At 33.1% G+C, this 22,964-nt stretch overlaps 2 protein-coding genes across 2 annotated transcripts; both read right to left on the reverse strand.

Moving 5' to 3' along the window:
* Positions 1–1,002: 1,002 nt before the first annotated feature.
* LOC146952892 (casein kinase 1-like protein HD16) lies at positions 1,003–6,268 on the reverse strand. Its single transcript, XM_085706920.1, has 16 exons — positions 5,762–6,268; positions 5,531–5,641; positions 4,687–4,760; positions 4,536–4,605; positions 4,389–4,444; positions 4,207–4,278; positions 3,708–3,802; positions 3,531–3,597; positions 3,307–3,436; positions 3,009–3,227; positions 2,778–2,920; positions 2,523–2,697; positions 2,272–2,362; positions 1,956–2,113; positions 1,672–1,860; positions 1,003–1,593 (listed from the first exon to the last, which is right to left on the reverse strand). The coding sequence occupies exons 1-16, from the start codon at positions 6,104–6,106 to the stop codon at positions 1,534–1,536; spliced, it is 2,055 nt and encodes a 684-aa protein (XP_085563046.1). The 5' UTR covers positions 6,107–6,268; the 3' UTR covers positions 1,003–1,533.
* Positions 6,269–13,715: 7,447 nt separating this feature from the next.
* On the reverse strand, positions 13,716–19,531 carry LOC146952893 (Thioredoxin superfamily protein). Its single transcript, XM_085706932.1, has 10 exons — positions 19,285–19,531; positions 19,146–19,190; positions 17,126–17,182; positions 16,824–16,893; positions 16,428–16,469; positions 16,193–16,266; positions 15,407–15,477; positions 14,736–14,821; positions 14,485–14,594; positions 13,716–14,040 (listed from the first exon to the last, which is right to left on the reverse strand). The coding sequence occupies exons 1-10, from the start codon at positions 19,453–19,455 to the stop codon at positions 13,969–13,971; spliced, it is 798 nt and encodes a 265-aa protein (XP_085563058.1). The 5' UTR covers positions 19,456–19,531; the 3' UTR covers positions 13,716–13,968.
* Positions 19,532–22,964: the final 3,433 nt, after the last annotated feature.

Genomic DNA, 22,964 nt, shown 5'->3' on the forward strand with positions numbered 1-22,964 from the left:
TAAAATATTCTAATTTGAAGCTGGCTTGAAGCTCATTTACAACTCCATATTTTCCCACAAAGGATATAGTGTCTGTAAAGGGAAAGAGTCACATACACTAGCTAGTTCAAAAAGCTCCATTACCTTGAAGAGCTTCCCCACTAAAATAGGGCTGCTCCAGAATCATAGTCATGGCATGAACCAATATGTACAAATCTGCAAATAACCACAGCCACTGAACTTAAGTTTCCAACGAACCTTATTTTTTTATTGAGATAGAGATGTATATAAAGTAACAGGAAAATGAAGCTTTGTGCCATCAAACCAAATGAACATCAAGATTGACAAAAGGCATATCTGGATGAAACCATACAAACATGGCTAACCTGCTTCAGATGTTCAATAAACTCATGTTATTACAAATCAATAATAATCAGGCACAACAAATGTGTTAACAATATCACAACAGCTGAGCTTCCAAGACAGCCAGCTGCTCGTCAGAATCACAAGCTGCTTGCCCCGTGTTTGATTGCATTGGAAACATACAATGAGTTTATTGAACAACCGAGTGGTGTGATAACAAAAGTGAAATAATCAGCAAATAGATAGCCAGCAATTACGATTGCTACGTCGATGGACTTTTTTCTCTAGAAACATATAAAAATTCATATGATATACTTAATGCTGACCCTAAAAGAGAATCATAAATTCCCAGTATAGGTGCAAAACAAAATTGTCAAAAGCACAACAGAAATATAATACTTCGAACATAATACTGGAAAAAAATTGAAACTACAGTATTTTCGTTTCAATCAGATGAACATGATTCACAATTAATGAGAGACCAAGAAAACAAATCTGAAATCAGATTGCATGTAAGTAATGCAATTTATTTCCTCACTAGGTAGGAGTAGGACAGATGTACAGATAAAAGAACAGCCATTATCTGTCAAAACAAAATTTATACATCTAAACATACAAATAAAATGATCAGAAAGAAAGAAAAAAATTGACTAAAAAATGTGAGTTAAAAGCTACTCAGACTATACCATTGTTTTCCATCTTTAAAATAAGGTCAAATTCAGAAATCCAAGAGGCCAGAAGTAGCTTAAAGACTTCAAAAGGAAAGGAGAAAAGAGGTCCAAGTTCAAGATGCACAGCTGAAAATGTCCAGTGGCCACACTGGAAACTTATAGTAGCACATTTACAAAATACCATCAATAAACAAACCTAACCTAAGTAAATACCTTCACATTTTAATTATTGTTCAAACCCCTACAAACTTTCTATCAAGACTCACCCAGGTTGACAAAAAATTATCTAAAATTGCTCATGAGCATTTTGATACATTTGACATACAGTGCACAGATATTGCATCATATGATTAGTGATTACGGCCACATAATAAGTTATGCATACATCAATGCAGAAGGGATTTGTTCGGCAAACTTGTCAGAGAGGATCTCCAGTTCCAAAACTAGCCAGATTTAAGAGAAAGCAGTGTGACATGAAAAGTCAAAATTATGTCAGCTGAATCTCAGAAAGCTTCACGGCTCATGAAACAGTTCTTCCGTAACAAATAGATGCAATATAGAGGTTCTTTGCCCATTTTTCCTGCAAAAATAACATCAAACATAAGCTTTCATGATTAAAGAAGACTATGGACACAGCACAATCAACTGCGGTATTTACTTTGACATGAGTACTAGGAAAGTCAGATGTGCGAAGTGTTTCTTGAGTTTCATCAGTCGGTTTTCTTCTTGGAATACTAAGAACAAGAGCGGCCTGGTCATATGTAGCAGCAGTTGAAGTAATGCGGTAACCATTGTCCCACCTTCGATGAATACCTTCACTAGGATACAGGAAATCAAGCTCCACAACCTGGAATTAATTTTAGAAGAGAAAACATCACATATGGTATAAGCGCAACTAAAAAAAACTTAATATAACATTTTTAAAAAAGAAAAAAGTAGAACCTGATCTGAAAATCCAGCACCACGGGACATAACAATTGCCCATCTACTTCCAGCAGTGGCCATAGCAGTGACGAAAAATCCTTCTTTCCATTTTTTATTAATCCACTTGAATGGAAATGATTCACTGACCTTATAAGATTGCTGCAAGTATTGGGTCCCTGAAACCAACAAATCACCAGTAGAAGTGAGAGACATAGTCACACAGGAACTAAACTCAACACTACAAGCCAAAATATGCAAAATAACCTAATACAATATAGTCAATTACTGTCGCCAAAATACCAAATGCCTGAAGAATAGAGCTTTAACGAATTACCTTTCGACATTACAACCAACGAGCTCCCACTATTAGATCCTGCTATGGCACTAATGTAATAATTTTTTTCCCACTGTTCCATAATCCATTCCTATAAAAACAAAAGTAGTTATATTAGTTCTTCAACATGCACCAAGTTCCAATACAGTGAAGAATACATTATATCAGATATGAACTATGAAGTATAAACATGATATTACTAACATAAATGACATATTACTAAGTAATGAACAAAAGCAAAAAATAACAACCTTGTGAAGGAAGAAGGATGAGAGTTCATAAACTTGTGCAGTGAAACCAGTGCCGGCATCCATAATCAGTGCCCAAAGGTTAGAACAACAACCTACACTACTGATAAATAACCCATCTTCATATCCCTTTTCGATGTGTTGGGACAACCGCATATCAGCAACATTGTAATGGTACCTGGACAAAAAGAATAAAAAACTTAGTCTCTGATCATTTTAACATTGGCCATAAAGACTCATTTAACTTCAGAAGAAAACCTTTGCTTCATAGGTCGGCGCGCATTGTACACACTAATCCATTGTGTTGCTGGCATTCCCATTCTGACTTTCTTCTTTGGCTGCTCATCATCATCTCCTTCCATGGTCAACCGTCCTCTCTTCTGTCCAACCTGATAAATAAGCTTAACAGCACAAACCAGGAAAATATTAGCAACAAGACTCAGCCCTCATCTGTAAACAGTAATCTCTAAATATTGAAGAATTTAGTACCTTCTGAGCACCGTCAGTGTTTATGGGTCTAATGTCTGGATTTGGACCAACAATTCCATCGAAAAGTGATATATATTTGGCATAATTTGGTTCTTCGTCGAACTTCAAATTCACCACGAACTCAATAAACTGCCGAAAAGGTGCGGGACAGAGGATACACATATTTTCTGGCGAGGTGGCCATTTTCTTCTTGCAAACAAGAAATCCTTTATTTTCACCCTGCAGCTAACAATTTTATTAGAACGGAACATTTTTATTTTCTATTATCACTAAAGTTATTATTAAAAACAAATATGACCTGGTATCCTTGCCAGGGTAGCCGTCCGCGAAGAAGGAAAATTAGTGTGTATGCAAGAGATTCCAAATCATCTCTTCTGCTACCTGTCCTACCAAGATGAGCATGTACACTAGCATAACGAACAGTTCCCCTGTTGCAAGAATATGGCAATCAACATCAAAATCAACCAAAGCCTGGATTTTGATCAGAAAATTCACCGTAAATTAGAAATGCAAATAAATTACCTAAATACATCTGGACGTTGATCGTAATCAACATGAAGACCAGTCGAATTATCACGCCAACGAGTTGCTGCATGGCAAAAGAGAGCAGATTGCATAAATAAATTAAGAGAAATTAGAAGAAGAAAAAATACAATGAAGTGTAAGCACCAACTTTTCTTGGCAAGGTAGAATACTTACCTAAACCAAGATCGACCAGAAAAAGCTTTTTCTCTTCATGAGTTCCCGGAGGGCCAAGCAAAAAGTTCTCAGGTTTTACGTCACCATGCACATATCTGAAACAAATGCAAGCAACACAATGACATTTTTTGCAACAATGAGAATCATGAGCTCAATATTGTCAGACAAGTGATTTGCATTTTTATTTCGGTTTTAGACCCACGGATCCTAAAGCCACATTAGACCCCAACTAATTTAAGCTGAGTTGACCTAGTAAGGACACAAAAAGCTTAATCTAGGTACACACACTACGGGTATAAAGAGTAACCCCCCCACCCCCAAAAAAAATATGCAAGAAAGCCTGTTAAACTGTGAAAGCCACAAGGTGAGACCAGTCTGGCAACTGAAATTGCCAAAGAAGCCTAGCATGACTGGTTTAGCATGCCGGCTATATCCAATCCGTGCAGTAATGAAAAATCCACAAATAAATCAAAAACAGGATCAGGAAGAAGAGAATCACCCTCTAGAATGCATCTTCTCTAATATGGAAACAGCCTCGATTGCTATACACGACACCATTTCAGCAGACATCCTAAAGCCACAAAATAGAAAATACAGTTAAAACAAGCATTATTTACTCCAACAGTAAAAATCAAGACACGTTGCATTGCACTATGATTCCAGCACGAGAGATGAACTTACGTGTGTGTCTTGTTATTCCAAACATCCCATAAACTAGGGCCAAGAATATCCATGACCTGCAATATAATTCCAGGTTAAAAAATAAAATTGAAAGATAAAAAACCCATAGCCCTCGATAAAAAAATAAAATCTTTAAAAAGCACTTACCATGACATACCAATCACCTTGCCGTCCCTTGTAATGAACTCGTGGGACACCATGGCTACCTCCTAATACACTACATACAAACAAAAAACATAATTTTAGCAACATACAATGGTAATAAATGAGCTGAAAGGAAAAGATAGACCACACTCACTTGTAAACCTGCCACTCGTAAGGAGGTCCATAATTACACCCTTTACTGGTTTTATGCTCAAATTTCAAAGCCACCTGCAAATTATTCATTGCACAAACAATGTCAAAAAACCACTGCAAATTACACACACTAAGGTCTAGTCTATGTATACCCCATTAAAAAAGAATGCACCGGTGATCTCTCTTTTATTTACGCTTCATTTATGATAAACATACAATGCAGATTAACATCAATCAATGCTTGCTTTTTGAGGTTGATTCCAAACAAGCAATTGTTATTACCAACTCTCATGTGGAGTTTGCAAGGAGACAAACTAATACGGTAGCTCAAGCTTTAAGCAAAAGCGGCCACATATAATGCTAGTTCTCCAGTTTTTATGATATTCCTACATGTATCCAGACTTTGATTATGAATGAAATGCATAAGTTGTGTTTTCTCAACAAAATAAAAACATCAATCAATGTGGTCAGAGTCACAGCAGCATAGACCACAACATCATACTTATATGGCGGATCATTCCATCACCCGCCATCTACCATCGTTGGCATTGACATCAATTTTCAATCATAAGCATCGATCATTCATTTTTATGCCGGATATTAGGTTCAATCTGTATCACATTCACCATAGGTCACAACACCGTACTTATATGGCTGATTTTTTACACAACCCGCCAAATCCAATCAATAACACTGACATCAATTTACAATCATAAGCATCAATAATTCATTTTTATCACAATTTCAAATTTTATATCAATTCCCACATAGACATTACTTTATCATCACTGTTTTCAATCAGAAGTTAAAATCACACACAAAGAAACACACTGATACTATCATACCTCAACAGCACCGGCTCCGGCACCAATACGACGACCAACATAAACTTGTCCAAAACCTCCTTTCCCTAGCTTCCTATCTACTCTGTACATCGGTGAACCACCCACCTGAACCTGTTGCACAAAAATTTTAAAAATCAAATTTTTTTATCAAAATTTCACAAAATTAATAAAAAACACCATGCAGATAAAAAAAATTGATAATTAAAAGAAAAGAAAGAAAAAAAAATTTACTTTTTCAGGAATAGGCGGTGTACTCCCTTCATCTTCAGCAACCGGACCTTTATCAGCTGCGGTTCTCCCACCGCCGCTATCACAGTCATCATCCATAATCTCTTGCTTATCAGAAACCCTAATTTGTTCCGGCACGTGAGGTTGTTCGTTTTGTTGTTGTTGTTGTTGTTGTTGTTGTTCTTGTACTTGATCACGTGCAGCGGCGGCGGCGATGGTGTTGTTACGGTTTTTAGCAGGTCTACCTCTTCTACCTCGTGTAGCGGGTTCGGGTTTAGCGATCGGGTTCGGGTTTTGATTCGGATTCGGGTTATTTTTAGTTTTTCTGGTTCGAAGTTGAGGAGGCATGTTAATCTTTAAGGTTGCTCCATGAAGAGTGTTTCATGGAGTTTTGTTTCTGGAAGATTCGAACGACGACGGTGATCTATCTATCTATCTATCTATGAGAGTGTAGAGAGAATAGAACCGACGCAGATGGAGAGGGTGAAGATCAAAACAACATCTACCAATGAAAAAAAAATCAAATTATGAGTTTTGCATTTTATAATCTCATGGAAATGAAATTAAATATAAGATATGAGTTTCATTTCAAGAGATTTCATGGAAATTTGATATTTGACTCAAGTACTAACAAGGATCATCCCACCGTCCATTAGCGAGAAGTCAAATCGTAAAAATAAAAGATTTGATTGAATACATGTGTAAAAAAAAAAGTTACAAATCGATGTATACGAATTAAATATTAATTAAAAAGCTATATATCTGACTCAAGTACTTATAAGGATTGTCGCACCATCCACCAGCGACAAGTCAAGTCTTAAAAATGAAAGATGTGATTGAATACATGTGTAAAAAAGTTATAAATCCATATATGATTTAATTTGACCTTCTAGATGAGACACACGTAAAATGAGCAATTCATCTTATCGATTGGTAAGTCATAGTAAATTATAAGTTTTTATAAAATAACATTTCTTGATTTTTTTTATTTTTTTTATTTTCGCTTTACACTATAATTGATTTAAAGGATAAAGATTGATGTCAATTGGGTCCTCGTTAGTGGATGGTAGAATTGATGCTTTGGATTAATCGGTCGTTGAATCCGTATCAAGATTTAAAATAAAAAAAAATAAGATGTGTGTATTTTTTCAATAAAATATATTGATTATTTAATTGAATTGCTTTATAAGATAAGTTGCAATCAAATAGTGTTCGTCAAATTTGTAGGAAATTTGAGAATGTACAACAAAATTTTATACCATTGTTTTAAAGAACTATTAGATTGAATAAAGTAGTCAAACTTTTGTTCTCGTGAGCTTAGCTCAATTGGTAAGGACAATGCATAATATATGCAAGGTTCGGGGTTGGAACCCCGGACACCACCAAAAAAAAGTAGTCAAACTTTTAATTAAAGTAGAAAAAAAGTAGTCAAACTTTTAATTAAAGTAGTTTAAAGAAAAAATTAAATTTAATGAAAAGTACACAAAAAATTATAAATCTCTATAAATATATGTTAAAAAAAAGATAAAATAAAATGATTATATTATTTTGACTCAACTGTATAATCAAATCTTACCATTTTTATAAAGAAAATAATTATTATTCATTAGTTTTACACAATTATTTCAGCTTATATTTTCTTTCTTTTTTTAACATATATCTATAGAGATTTATATGGGAGGGGAGAACCCCCTTGTTTGCCGCACATATTTCTCGGCGGAGATTAATTACCACTAGTATATTTATCCGGCGTTGCCTGGGTTAGACATATAATTAAGGATGAGCAAAAATTTGTCTGTGATATCCGCAAACAAAATTCACGACGGACATGTACATGCCAAATATCTTAATGAGTACACATATATAGAATAAAATAAATTATATTTTAAGTAACCATAAATTAGTAGAAGCACTCGCGGATGAAATTAACTGAATAAAATAAACATTTTTTAAGTATTGAGACTCTCTATAGAAATTAGGGTAGCCGAGTTTGCATGGAAATTAGGGTTGCCGAGTTTTCATGAAAATTATGGTATTCTGTTTGTAAACGTATTAAATAAGTGTACAACAACTTGTCAAAAAAAAGTCTACTGAAACAATTGATATATACAAACGATGACACAACATGATAGGAATGAAAAGCTCATCTGTGAGGAGAAATATTAGGGATTTTTGCATTTTAGAGGGAATTTGTTACGTTAAATTGGTGCGCTGCATTTTAGATGGAATTTATCAGGTTAAATTGTTGCTAACCTAATGCAGCATTTTAGAGGGAAATTATTAGGTTAAGTTGCTGCAGACCTAATAAAATTAATAAATAAGGATTAAATGACGGTGAAAATTTTATACCAACTAGCGAAAAGACGGGCACTCGCGTGTCTGTCTTTCAGTTTTTTTTTTATTGCTTTAACGTTTGAAAATTATGAACGGTGTTTTTTTTTATGAAATTTGATTTTGATTAAAACTAAAAATATAAATGTTTGTTTTTCAAGTTATAACAAACAAAACTAATCATCATTATCTATTTCAATGACACCAGCAATATAACAAAAATATATAATTTAAATTCTTTTTTTTTAATGACAACAACAAAAATCTTTATTATCTTGTCAAAAAAAAAATCTTCATTATAGAAAAAGTTGTTTAAGGGTATAATTGTGATAATGAAAAAGTAAGTATAAATATACTCATCTAGTTTGTTAGGAAAAAACCATATATACATATCGTGTTTGTTGCATTTGTTTTAATATTTACATTTATTCTTATCTATTTGTTACATGTGTTATTTGTATTGAAAATACAGGGTATTTTTAGAAAGAAAAATTCAGCCCAAAAGTGTTGAAAGGGGTAGTTTTCTTTATATATAATATAGATATAGATATCATGGTAAAAAAAATTATAGATATTTGAAAAAAATCAATTATTCAATTAGATAAACAATGATTAAAAATTCAATTATTTTTTATTTGCTTTTAGCACTATACCATATTTCTACATTAAAAAGATGAATCTTGATCCCAAAAGATGTATTTTCTCTTCTTATTTAAAAACTTGGGAAATAAATCACAATGTTTGGCCAGAAATCACTAATTTTGAAGGTTAAAAATCTAGATTTGAATCAAAATTGCAATAAATATGATAGTTGATATGATCTAAAAATTTGATTTTAAAACAGAAGGGTTGTTTTTGTTAGTGTGATAAAATAGGGAGACTGAAAGTACAATTAAGCTTAAAATTTAATTAAAAAGCTATATAACTAAGAACGTGGAGAATGGTAGTAACAAGTTGTTTTGGCATGAGCCATGATCGGATGAGGTTATTTTAAAGGATCAACTTAGTAGGTTGTTTAACTTAACACTGGATAAAATTATATGATGTCCAGTTGTGTGTTGGGGGTAGAGCTAATGAAGAAACTTGTTTGTCTGGAAGGTAGAGCTAATGAAGGAGTGTAGTATGACTTTATTATTTAACCTTACTTTGCAAGGTAATGTGGAAGATATATAGGTTTGGAACCTTTATTTTAACGAGATGTTATTCGTTAAGGAAGTTTATGTGTTGCTATGTAATTTTGAAGTTGTAGCAGATATCCCAGTGTATAGAGCTACTTGGAACAATTTGGTTCCAAGAAAGATTTTGTTGATTATGTGGAGATTACTAATTGATCTCCTTGCAACTAAAACTAATTTAATCTATAGAGGGGTACACAATTTAGCATCTCTTTTGTATGTGGAAAGATGTAATTTGAATGAAATTTTCAAACTTTTTTTTTTTATTGTTGGGAAATTATGGTAGGGTTTAGTATCTTGGTTATGAACCAATCATGCGTTGTCAAGCAATAGTTATTGTCATGTGCAATTTATAGGTTTGATATATCATGGAAAGAAAGTAAAAGATGTCTTAATTCTATTTAGTTGGCTTGCATGTGGTCAATTTGAAAACATTTTTCGATAATTGTGAACTTCTATTAGGCTCACCAATTGATATGTTTAAAATATTTAATATGATCAAGAATTAAGTCTAAAATTAAGAGTTTTCTTTTTATGAATACTATTATCGGAACATTCAACCACTCAACTGTTTAAAAACTGTTTTATCTCCTAGTTGAATGTTGATTATCACTTTTGATTTTGGTTTGGTGACAATATTGATTTGGTGCTTTTTCTTGTATAGACTTTTGCATCTTTTGAATCTCAATACTACTTATTTTGTGCTGTTATTGCATTGTTTTAATATATTTTAAAAAAATAATATATTTAAAAAAAATACACACTGTTAAGGAGAGTTTTCCGTCCATTTAATTCCCACAATATTTGAGAGATTAGTCACCGCAGTTGCGCGCGGAAGATGGTTTACACCCAAAAAATTAAATGTCGATTTCTTCTTCTTGTTTTTTTTTAACGAAAAAAGTCGATTTCTATTTCTTTTTTTTTTCTTTTACAACAAAATATCAAATGCATTTTATTACAAATCAAACGCTAAATACAAGTAAGAACAACAATAAAAAGCTGAGAACAAACATTATAAATGGCAGTTCTATTTTATAAAAAATCGTGGTTTTAGATATAGTTCGTGAGTGACCTTGTTAACTTATCCTTACTGAATTTTTTGATGGCACCAACAATAAACATTAGAGATGGTAGTTCTACTTCATAAAAAAAAGGGTTGTTTTAGATATAGCTCATGAGCGGCTATGTTAGATTGTCCTTACTATTTTTTTTACGATGAACAAAATTCACCATACCACATTAACATTTTTTATGGATCACATTGCCACTTTTTTCGGTAAAAAAAGTGTTCTTAGAATTATACCTTTAAAATTGTTTTTCAAGGAAACCTTTACGATAGTTGAAAATTCAAGTATAAGCGATTAGCCTTACTATAATTACTAATGAGCTAATTAAAAGATGTGAATGGGAGTTGGTTATATATTAATATATTAAAGTGACGAGTGAAGATATATTGTCATGGTCTCTTGATGGACTTGTCTATTAGTTTGTTGTTGCTCTTGGTACTTCAGAGACTATCTAATAAGTGCTATCTGAGTCATAATTCGATTTCATTGGAAAATAAGAATGAATGCAAATGTAATGATCTTTGAATAAAAAGTCTTATCAACGTTTTATTAAAATAACACGTTTTGCAAATAATGATGTGGGAGATTTATACTTCTGAGGAAAATTGTTGAAAGTATGATTGATTATAACGACTGTTGGTTAGTAATGAATGATATATTAAAGAGGTAACACATACCTTATGTCTTAAGATTTTAAATGAAGGTGTGATGTTAAGATCTTTTGTTGGTTATGATATTTGGTCGATTGTTTCTCCTTGTGTTCCTATGACTCCCCAACAAGTGTATTAAAGGAAACATTTTTTTTGAAGAAACTAAGAGAAATGTATTAAAATAACAATCAGACCCTCAAGCACAAGGTGTGCCTAAGAGAACTGACTAAAGGTACATACAAGCCAAAAGGCTAAAAGCATCCAAAAAAAATAAAAACAGCACCACCATTACATAACAACCTGTTAACAACCTAAGGGATTTTGTCTCCAAATAGGATAGTCAAAATTAAACAAGATGTAGTTTGCTTTCAACCACCAAAATGTTTGGAGTTTTACCCTTTCAAGGAGAGCTTCAACGTGATCAAATTGGTTTTGGAATACTCTTCTATTGCGATCTTTCCAAATGACATATAATACGGAAATCCAAATAATAGTAAAAGCCGTCTTAGAGTTTTTTTGAAAAACCTCCAAGAGCACAGAACTGATTAGCATGAGAATATAAACCACCCGGTAACGCCGTAACAAAACCAAGCCAAGACAAAATCAATGGCCACAAACGACTATAATGGGGACATTGAAAAAACAAATGTTCTCTTTCCTCCTCCTTACCACACAAGACTACACAATTCACATTGGTAGCATCAAGGATATTTCTTTTGAGTAAATTGTCCTTTGTAGCAAGTCTATTCAAAAAGAGACGCCAAACAAAAATATTAACCTTTAACGGAACCGCTTTAATCCATAAGAACTGATTAAAATCTTCAGTGATATTGAAATCAACCGTTGTTAGATAAGAATAAGCTGAATGCACCGTATAACTATGAGACGGATGGAGCTTCCATTCCCAACTATCGGATATGTCTACCTGCAAAACAAAGTTAGAAAGACGCTCCACACACTCCCCCAACAACCCTTCCTCCCATGCAAATAACCTCCGCCTCCACTGCCACGCACCCCCATCCATCCCCCAACCTAATTGAAACATCTCCCTCACCGAGGCTATTTTATGAACAAATAAATTGAAAAGCCTAGGATAAGCCACCACCAACGGAACATCAAATAACCAAGGATCCTCCCAAAACAAAGTGGTACAGCCATCACCCACCTTCCTAACAATGTTGTCAACCATCCATCTCTCATCTAACAACCCAACACCGGCTCGGATTTGGTTAATTTGACGCCACCAAATAGAACCAACATCAACACCAAACCGCACCCTACCACCAATCTCACCATACTTCGCTCGAAGCACCAAGTTCCACAAGCTATCCCTCTCCTCCAACACCCTCCACACCCATTTCCCCAACAAAGAAATATTAAACTCCTTCAACCTTTTCACACCCAACCCTCCATTCTCCTTATTCAAACAAATAGAATCCCATTTAAGCCAAGAAATTTTCCTACATTCCTCACTCCCACCCCAAAAAAAAATTAATAAAAATAGAATCAAGAGTAGAAAGGATACCTGAGGGAGCTTTGAAGAAAGAAAGGAAGTAGACCGGAATGGACGACAGAACGGACTTAAGCAAAATCAACCGACCACCCAAAGAAAGATTTTTACATTTCCAACCAGATAACCGACTTCTAATCCTCTCAACCAAAGGATGCCAAAACTGAAGCTTCCGCGGATCACCACCAATGGGCAATCCTAAATACAAAAAGGGGATCCGACCATGGTTACACCTCATTACCACCGCTGCCTCATGGAGCCATGAATCATTGACATTCATGCCAAATAACATACTTTTATGGAAGTTAACTCTCAAACCCGATACGGCTTCAAACAACAAAAGAACCGCCTTCATGGCTCGAACATTAGCCCAAGACTTAACTCCGACCAATAATGTATCATCAGCAAACTGAAGATGTGACAGTACTACTGGCATGTGCGCACCAACACTGTAAGGAGTGAACCGCCCATTTGACACCACCGCAGACATCATAATATTAAGACCTTCCGCAGCCAGTAAGAAAAGGAACGGAGAAAGAGGATCCCCTTGACGAAGGCCCCTCTCAAAATTAAATTCATTTGTAGGGCAACCATTAACTAACACTGAGGCCGTTGCCGTTGAGACACACTCCATAATCCACGAACGCCACAAACTCGGAAAATTCATCTTGACCATAACCTCATTTTGGTGAATTCTGATTACCGTCCATAAATCTAACTTTTTTTTTTTTTTACGAAAAACATTCGTTGTCTTATTTATTTGTTTATTTTGTTAAAACATAGAGAAAACTTGTAAACAACGACGAGTGTCTATTTGAATTAAAATGCTTAAATACAATAAACACCATGACTCAAAATAGCCCTAACTTCGTTTTCTTATATATATTTTTTATTATATATAACCCATTTCTATATCTTCTTCAAATATAAGTGATCTTTTTGTTGTTTTAGCTTCTTTTTTTTTTTCTGCAACTGAAAAATAGTACGTAGATTAGAAAATACTACCAAAAAATATATTAAATTCACGTATTGACTTCACTTTTCTTTTTTGAATTGACTTTTCAATACCACAATAAAGTAGTAGTAAAATTTTGACTATAATAACCAGTCCCTCGTAAGCCTTCGTATAAAAGAAATTTATGATAGCATCTTTTGTTTCTCTTGGAATCAATGCGAGATGACATTACTTGTAACAGTAGCAAAAATTATAGTACAGGGACTGAATTTCAGGAAAAAATTTGAACCATTATATTCTATGACCAACAAATAAATCTCAATGGTTACAACATTACAAGGGTACAAAAAAGGAACCAACAATAACAACAACCTAGCTTTTTCACGCTAAGTGGGGTCGTCTACACGGATCAAATTACGTCGTAATGTTCTATCATAAACATTTTGGTCCAACTCATTAATTTCTACAATTTTCCTAGTAGTTTCGGTACAAAGAAGGAACCGTATCAATGAGACAGAGCAATCACCTATTTAGTTTACAACTAATATATTCGAGAAGGTGCCGATCAAGCTCAAAATGTCGAGAAAGTAGTCCCTGCAACTCATAATCCATATGATATATGGTTAAACAAAAGATCGGAGATGCAATTAATTGGGTAATGCTCAAATGTGTTTGGGTAATGAACAATCATAAGGAATTAGGAAGCATACGCCAAGCCCTTACAGTGTCCGTAAACTCACCCACCCCATGCACGACAACATAAAGAAGTGTAAGACTAAATATATTTTTTTAAACAACTGGCCTTTATCTGACAGTAAAAAATTTAACTTTTTTTAAACGAAAAACTCATTTTAGAATTTAGAGTGTAAGGTAAGTAATATCAAATTATCAGTCATTACTCATTAATGAATAAATCAATGATTGATATTACATGTCTATAAATAGCAAATCATACGTGTTCTGAAATTATGAGTAATCCAAGCAATATTCAAAATAACACCTTACAAGGAAGTCCTATTTACGAATTAGGAAAGATACCTTTGTAATTGTAGGGTTGAAAAATGTTGTTTCGGAACCCAACACTGGAAAGCGGGCAACTTCAGCTGCATTGTCAAATAAGATAAATGTTGGAAGCTGACCCATGCTTCCTGACAATCAAAAGACTGCAATATAAGTCGAATATTTATTTCCACAACGATAACTACAGGAACTCGGACTAGTAAACCAGAAAGAAATTACTTTAAATAAGGAAAACAATTACACACACACACACACACACACACAAGTACCACTAAGAGATACTCCAAACTTTTCAGCTGCATTGGGAAAGAGTCCAAGATCAACTATTCCAAATGATAAAATTTTGCTTGAATATCTGTCAAAGACATGAACACAGAAATTGTCAAATGCAGTTTATCACAATAATTTTTCTAGAAACTGCTGGATGTAAAACATTTTTCACCATTGATATGTAACTAATTATATCTCTTATATTGCCTCTAAATTCATAAGCCAATTCATATTGCCTCTAAAGCTATAACAAAACATGAAAATGTGTTTGGTAGGTTTTAACTTTAACGAAAGTCTTTCCCATGAAACATTGCTTTAAATGTGGCCAAATCTGAATAAAATGTATGCTTGTCTCCATCGACTCTGGAGTTGAAAATGTCATAGCAACTATGTATTACAAATTTAAAATAAAAGCCACGGTAGCCAAATTTGTTTTCTAGTTTGAAGTTAAAAAATTGAAAATAGAAAACACGGATGTTTCCACAAACCAATCAGATTCTAATGTTTATACAACCTCTTCTATACCTATTTGATTGAAGGCATAAAAGCTACCCTATCAGGTGAGGAAGGACAAGAACCCGATTTGCCCAATGAACAGAAACTCTTGCACTAATTTTGCTTTTATTGAAGGGAGCATTAATAGTCAAAATAAAGTCAGGAAGAAGCATACGTAATTGAGAGCTCAGGAAACTGTTGACTTGAGCGAATGCAAGCAGATGAATAAGAAGCACTGAATTCCACCTGGCAACTCATGGAAAGAAGGAGAATAAATAAAACCAGTGGAGAAAGAAAGAAATCTATTAATTTTTAGACTCCTTAGACTTCTATTAATTTTTACTCTTTCAAAAATTTTACTCTTAGACTTCTATTAATTTTTATATCTTAGATTTCTTTCTTTCTCCACTGGTTTTATTTAAGGAGTGTTACTACCATAACACTCCTTAGAAAGAAAGAAATCTAAGATATATCTTAGATTCCATGTAGAAGTCTAAGGAGTGTTACTACCATAATGACATGGCATTATGGTAGTAACACTCCTTAGACTTCTATTAATTTTTACTCTTTCAAAATTGAAAGTGTTATAATTTTCATCCAGTGCAGGTTTAAACATAATCAAACATTAAATCACAAAAGGGGAAAAAAAGGAGAAGTAAATCTTCTAAGCTATCGCATTATATTCAAATGGTCCAACCAACTCCTCCAAAACATAGCTAAGAATTCTATACAAAATTTTGCCAATGATGTAAATATAGTTATTGCTGATTGCTTTTATGAAACATTTTATAAAAGATTCGGATGGAAGCCATGAAAGCACGTGGCTTTTGTTTAACTGAATATTTTTAAGTGAAAAACAAAGCATATGAAATCAAAGTTCACCAAGAGGAGAAAAGTATCGGTCATATGTACTTGTTTAGTGAGAAATTCAGAAAGGAATGTCATTCAATTCAGTACTTACCAGCCAATATCTTGTAGTGGTCCCCTCTGTTAGCAGGCTTTCCAACAGCAATGGTGTTAGCTTGCTACAAGTACCTGGAAGAATTAATTGGATAGACCCGGAAATTTTCAGATGACCAAATTATAACAAAACAACAAACTCTCATAGTTTCCATGATACCTTCAACTGTTAAGCTTAAAAAATATTATAACGAAAAAATCATAAAGGAAAATAAGCTAAATCTAACTAACAATACCTAGTGCTTCAGATGGAGGTTGTTGTGTCAGCACATGTATCACTGCAATACAGAACATGTAACCATAAATATGCATATATATTATTTTAGCGGTTGAATGAGATTGTCTGTAATTAACTTTCAGTAGATATCCAATATACATCTCCGGCTTATTGCCAAAATAGAATGCAAACAAAATCAAGTTTAGAATTTTGAAAATGGCATTTTGAATATCAGATTAGAGAAAAATATATCAGATGAAATTTTTTTCTATTACAAAAGAATTTATTTCGTGGTTGATGATGCATACTTCGATATAGTTGCACGAAAAAGCAAGATGGTGTGAAAAAGATGCAAACACTACACCTAATATATATTCAGTGCTTAAAAAGATTAAAATAAGATGAAACTACCCACCTAAAAATACAAGAATATACCAAACGGCTATGCGGCGATCCATTGTAAAGGTAAGGGCAAAAAGACAAATCTGGACATATTAAAATAAGATATTAAAAGTCGAGAAATGCAACTTAGACTTAGAATGGGATTAAATTAAATAAACCACAGCAAAAAAAGGGATTTAACACATGAAACATATTCATTAAAATCTACAAACCCTATCCTAGAAATAGAAAAGAGGCAAAGGGAGAACTAGAAGTGATTCGTGAACCTAAGAAGGAAGCTGTAAAAAGTTTTGCAAAAGCATCAACGGTGATCACCTTGGCAAGGAAAAGTGCATCACCTATGAAGGCTTCCCATGTCTCTTCTCTCACACCCTGCAACAAAGAAAACTGAGAAAATCAAATCCATGCCACAAATGTCTAAGGTCGCATGCTGGAAGTATGTGAGAACAATTGTAGAAACATGTTCACAAGAAGTATCAATCTAGCCAAATCAGGGTTGCAAGATACTGACAACCGTTACGAATCATAGAATCCCAAGGATAAAGGTCATAATGATCAGCAAGAAAGAGAGCATAAGAGTATTCATGTGGGAGATACCCATAGAGACTCATAGTAGAATGAACATATATTGATAAAAGATGAATAGAGAGTACAATGGTGAGGGTTATTTATAGGGGTGAGTTAGTCTAACTAACTCCTAACCACCTAACCTACTAACTAACCATAGTTTACATATCAACTAACTATGGTTTACTCACTATACTCTAATAACAACCAAGCCAAATCAAAATGACAATTAAATGCACTCACCACAGAAGACAAAACTGGTAGTTTTTTAACTCAAGAATGTGGACAGAATATTTTTAGTCTAAATGGAAGCAAAAAAAACTTTTAGCTTTGTGTCATTCCTATTTAGTATGAAAAACCCTTTCATCACCCAAACTGCCAAAAGCGTAACGGAAATGATACCCGGCTTTTTCATAAAAACACTAATTTCATAGTTGAAAAGTATAACAGAGAACAATATCCAAGCCTTTTCCAACTATGTGGAGTCAACTACATGGACCAAACAACGCCAAAATATCCAAGCCTTTTCCCACTATGTGAGTCAAGTCATCTACATGGACCAAACAATGCCATCATATCCAATATAAAACATTTCCAAAGACAAATCTTTAAAATTAAATTGAAGTATTTTTTGATAAATTATTTACAATAAAGATCGACAATAATCTCAATTGCCTAACAAAACTCTCGTCTTGCACTTGAGCTTAGGAACTGGTTATGCAATGAATTGTATAGCCTTCCCTTAAATTCTTTTTTTGTCTAGCCTGAAGTTCACATTTATTTTTTACTATCTACAAAAGAATGCAGATATACATTATGGTGGATACCTAACACTAGATACTATATAATGGTGGGTAAATTATTTATTAAAGCAAAGCCAGAAGTATCAATGCAACTAGAAAACACATAACACTAGATACTATATAATATGCCAAAACTTTGAGTTTAACGAGCATAATTCGTCAGTGTAAATCAGTTTTACACTTTATATGAGAGCCAAGCATTTTTCAATGTCATACCATCAATTTCAAAATACAACAAAAACAGCGATGTGCCAAAATAGTGAATTTTCATAGAATGTCTGTAAAATTGGTTTACTCTTGCATCACAAATGCTTTAATTCTTAAAAGTCAATTAAACAAAACTAAATTCATACATCAACGTATAAATATAAAATGATTCTATGCAGTGAACTAGAGCATATATGGTTCCACTTTTGGAGGTGCCTGAATCGAGACTAATTGAGTAAAATTGATATTGAAATGATTAGATGATCTTCAGTAGAATTGATTTTGCCTTCAGAATTGATTCTAACTTAGAAGCCAGAATTTGGAAATTTCAATTCTAGAATTTGATTTCCAAACTCAAATTCATTGTTCAACTCACATTTAACTACAATCAAATTTACAAAATCAATTCATTCAAAATCATTATTTGTCACCGCAGAACCAAACACATATTTTGATTTTTAGACTCAAATTTATTCCTCAATTCACTTGTACAATATCAAAACAAAACATATATCCTTTTACATTCATCTCACTTTTATCCAGAATCAATTTTACAAAATCAATTAATTCAAAGAGTTTAATAGTATACAATTATTGACGTAACAACTAATGTGTTTTCATATTCATTATTCATTAATTGACGTAACAACAAATAAACATAATTTGACTTATGCGTAAAATAACTGTACACCGGCAGTGTATACTAACAAAATTCTAGTAATTCAAAGTTCCATGAGATTAGAAGAACACGCACGAACCTTGATGAAAGCCAAAACAGCGAAAGCTAACAGCGTTTGAATCTCCTGAAAAATGAAAAAATTGACATACATAAGAAAACGAATAAATAAGCGATCTACGAGAGAGAGAGAGAGATTGAAAGAAGAGATAGAGAATTACGCGACGAAGAAGATTTAGAGTGAGATTTGGCGCTAAAACTTGTGATGCAGAACAGCGAAGAACTAAATAGGAGAAAAAAGTTAAGAAATGGAAGAGATAGTGAGGTTCTGAAACTGTTTGATTCAGTAACTTCAACACTTGAATGTTGTTGCTACTATTTTCTTTGCTCATTTTCTTTGTTGAGATCTGAATTTGCCTCTTGATTTCAATGGAAGAAGATTTACTCGCTCGTTGTTCGTTGCTAACTAGAAATCTTCTTAGTAGAGAAATGTTGTTTTGCTAGGAAATCTTTTTTATTTAATTTTTCTCATTTGCTTTAAATATGAATATTGATATTTGTTTTTTTTTTGAGGGAATGAATATTGATATTTGTTAGAGAAATGTTCTAAAGAATTTAGTATTTTGCGAAACAAAGAAATGAAATGATTGCTTTTTCTTATGAGTTATTATTTTTTTTAAATGTAAAAGTCGATAAATAGTTTTTTACCTCCGGTTCTTATTATAAGAAAAAGTTGACTTTTTAGTTTCATAGAATAATTAATGTATCTTATTGTAAATATAGACTAGATACATCACTCACACAATGAACCAAAAAAGTCAATTGTTTCTTATAATAAGGACCGGAGGGAGTATTTCATAAACATTGATCATTTACATTTCAATTTTCTAACATATCGTAGATTTGCTAAAAAAACATTGTACACTTTCTAATCATTATTATAAATAAAAAATAATATTTTAGATTCATTCAATAAATAATATATGTAATCTTTAATATAGAACACATACATCATTTATTGAATAAAACTAAAATGTTAAATTTTATTTACAACAATAACCGAAGTGTTATGTAGAAGCTCCATTTTCTTTAAACATTTTTTCTTACAAAGGCAACCCCTTTCAGTAACTACTAAGAGTTCGTTTGCAACAATTTTCTTTCAAAAAATAGATTTTTTCACCAATTTACTACAATTTAAATTATTGAATATCAAAATCATTTTTTAAAATGAAAAAGAGAGTCACCATATAGAATGTTATGAAAGAATGAGATTTTGTCCCTTATCATTTATTGTATTCACTATTAAGTCATTTTTTTTTTTTTTTTTATATTTGCATGGTCAAAATGATTTTGAGACTCAAATACATGTCTTTTAGGACGACATTATAATTATTCTACATTTATTAAAGAAACATTTGATGTCACGTTTTAATGATGATAAGTTTGGAATTGGATTCAAATTCAAGCGTAGTGGATGAAGAAAAAAAAAGTTGATTAAAAGTCATCAATCACACAAGTTTTTCAATAATAGATAAAACAGTCATACAAAGTCGGTTGATACATCACATCAATAATATGGTTATAAGAAAAAGTTAAACTATGATAATTTATTTTGCTTACTGCTTGAAAACTTTGTCTAATCAAACTTAACTAATGATCAAACTGATCCAAAAGCAAAAGAAGAGCATAAAATGTATGAAAGCTGGTATGAGATAAAGACACTCTTACTAGACCATCAACTTTTTCTACTTGTTGCCTAACAAACACTACTTAATAATGGGTGTGATTAAAAGAGGGATTTACAACGAGTTGATATCCCTGAATGAATTCAGTGGCTAGACAAATTTGATTGAATAAGAATCATTATTATTTTACTGTTAGTTCAAAACTTATTCTTTGGAATATTATGAACCTAAAGCATTGCAATATTATGAAAGACAGACATAGCATAAGGAGTATGGTTAATTTCTGCATAAGGAGTAGGATTATTTTTAAGAGTTGTGTTATTTAGACACACAACTTTGACCGATTGTACACATTATTTTCTCTCTCTTTTTACATTTTTTTAATATGTGTGTTAAATAGTGTGTTCAAATAGTTGTGACTAGTCAAGACTTCCTTTAAATTTCACGTCATATTCTAACATTAACTTAGATTGTTAACACAATTTAAATATGTGGTCAGTTACATTTTTTTATCTTCATATATTTCTCCCCGGAATGTAATCATATTGTAGACATTATCAAATACTTAATGTGGTCACATCTCTAAGCCGAAATTCGAATTTTGTCACATGAAAAGTATAACCTCTTCAGTTAGACCCAACTTTCATTGGTATGGTTAATTACATTTAGTAATGGTTATTGAATACATGAAGGTGCCACAACTAATTAATCACAAATTGTGGTTAATGTTTTGAATTTCACATATATTTAAACACTTGAAATCATGTATGTTTGAACGTAATTTAGATGATTAACTAATGAGTAAATGTTATTTAAATATCTAAATTTTTTGATTAATGAGATTCAAAACATGGTTAATTGTGTTCAGTAAATGTTTGATGAACTGCAAGATCATATTATATTCATAGCCTCATTAACCATCAACTAAATGTAATAAACCAAATATTCTAGTTAACTCTTCTAATTGATGTTTCAATTCGATGTAAAATATTGTTTCTAAATATCATTTATCCTTTTGCAAAACATAGTATTTTTACATTTTCATAAACTCCAAAGGATCACCACAAACATAATCCTCTACCCTCTTTAGATGATTTTCACAAGTGCTAAAATAATGACAATGAGGCAAATTTTGTCAACTTCCAACACTTACTGCATGAGGTGAGATGCAACCCACATACCCTTCCAACATTTGGGAACCGCACACCCTGTTGAAGCAGGTTGGAACATGTAGGTAAGCAACATTGCTCTCCATCCTCATGAGGTGAGATGCCAAGTTCCAAACCAATCGCCAAGTACTTTCCACACGTGTAGTAGACGATTCCATAATCAAATTCATATTGTTGGTTTAAGTCTTAAACATGACGGTTTGTTTACCAACAGTAGATGGCTTAGAATGAGGCTTGGCATTCCTTTTTGTAGCCAGTGCAGCGATTCCTATGAGACAACGTTCCATGTGATGCAAGACTGTCCTATAGCCATGATTATATTGCTGAATATTGTTAATTTATATCGGAGACAGGAGTTTATTAAGTGCAATTTGGAGAGATGGATTGAGATAAATTTGTTGGATGATTTAGGAAGTAGACACCATTGAATCTCCCCTAAACCAACATCCTCTACTCCTGCCACACACAATCTCGAAGGTCTTCAATGTCCGCGATCTAGGTGTACTCATTTATCAAATGTTCAATGTCCCCTCGCACTCATCCCACCAACATCACAAGGCCCTTGCTTTCGTAGTAGCACCGACAAGCTAATAGTTGTGGGGAGAATCTTTGGTGGCTCACGACAGGATCAACTTGTTTGTAGAGACGATGTTTCTGGTAGGAACTCATGGATTGAGACTGGTTGTAGTGTGACAAACTGACAGTATTGTCAAGTTATAGTCACAGCGGTGGCATGGCTTTGGTGTGGGTTTGAGCGTATTGTTGAGCAGGGAGGTGTTTCTGGTTTGGCAAATATTTAAACTTGTTTCTTTGAGTTCATGAGCGATGAGTGTTGTATCCAGTTTTGAAACTTTGATGGACATGGAAGTATTTTTGTGTTGTCTTCATCTTTTTGATTAAGTATATGGTTTCAAGAATGAAGATCATTGGGAATGTGGGGTTGTTGTGGTGGTCTGCCATGGAGTCTCAATTGAAGGAAGGTTTGAGCATGAATAAAGACTGATGGAAAAGATGTAGAAATAATGGAATATGGATGATTATGTCTAG

This window comes from Medicago sativa, chromosome 1 (genome assembly GCF_051527215.1).
Source record: "Medicago sativa cultivar Bolivia chromosome 1, Bolivia_mono, whole genome shotgun sequence".
NCBI classification, from domain to species: Eukaryota; Viridiplantae; Streptophyta; class Magnoliopsida; order Fabales; family Fabaceae; genus Medicago; species Medicago sativa.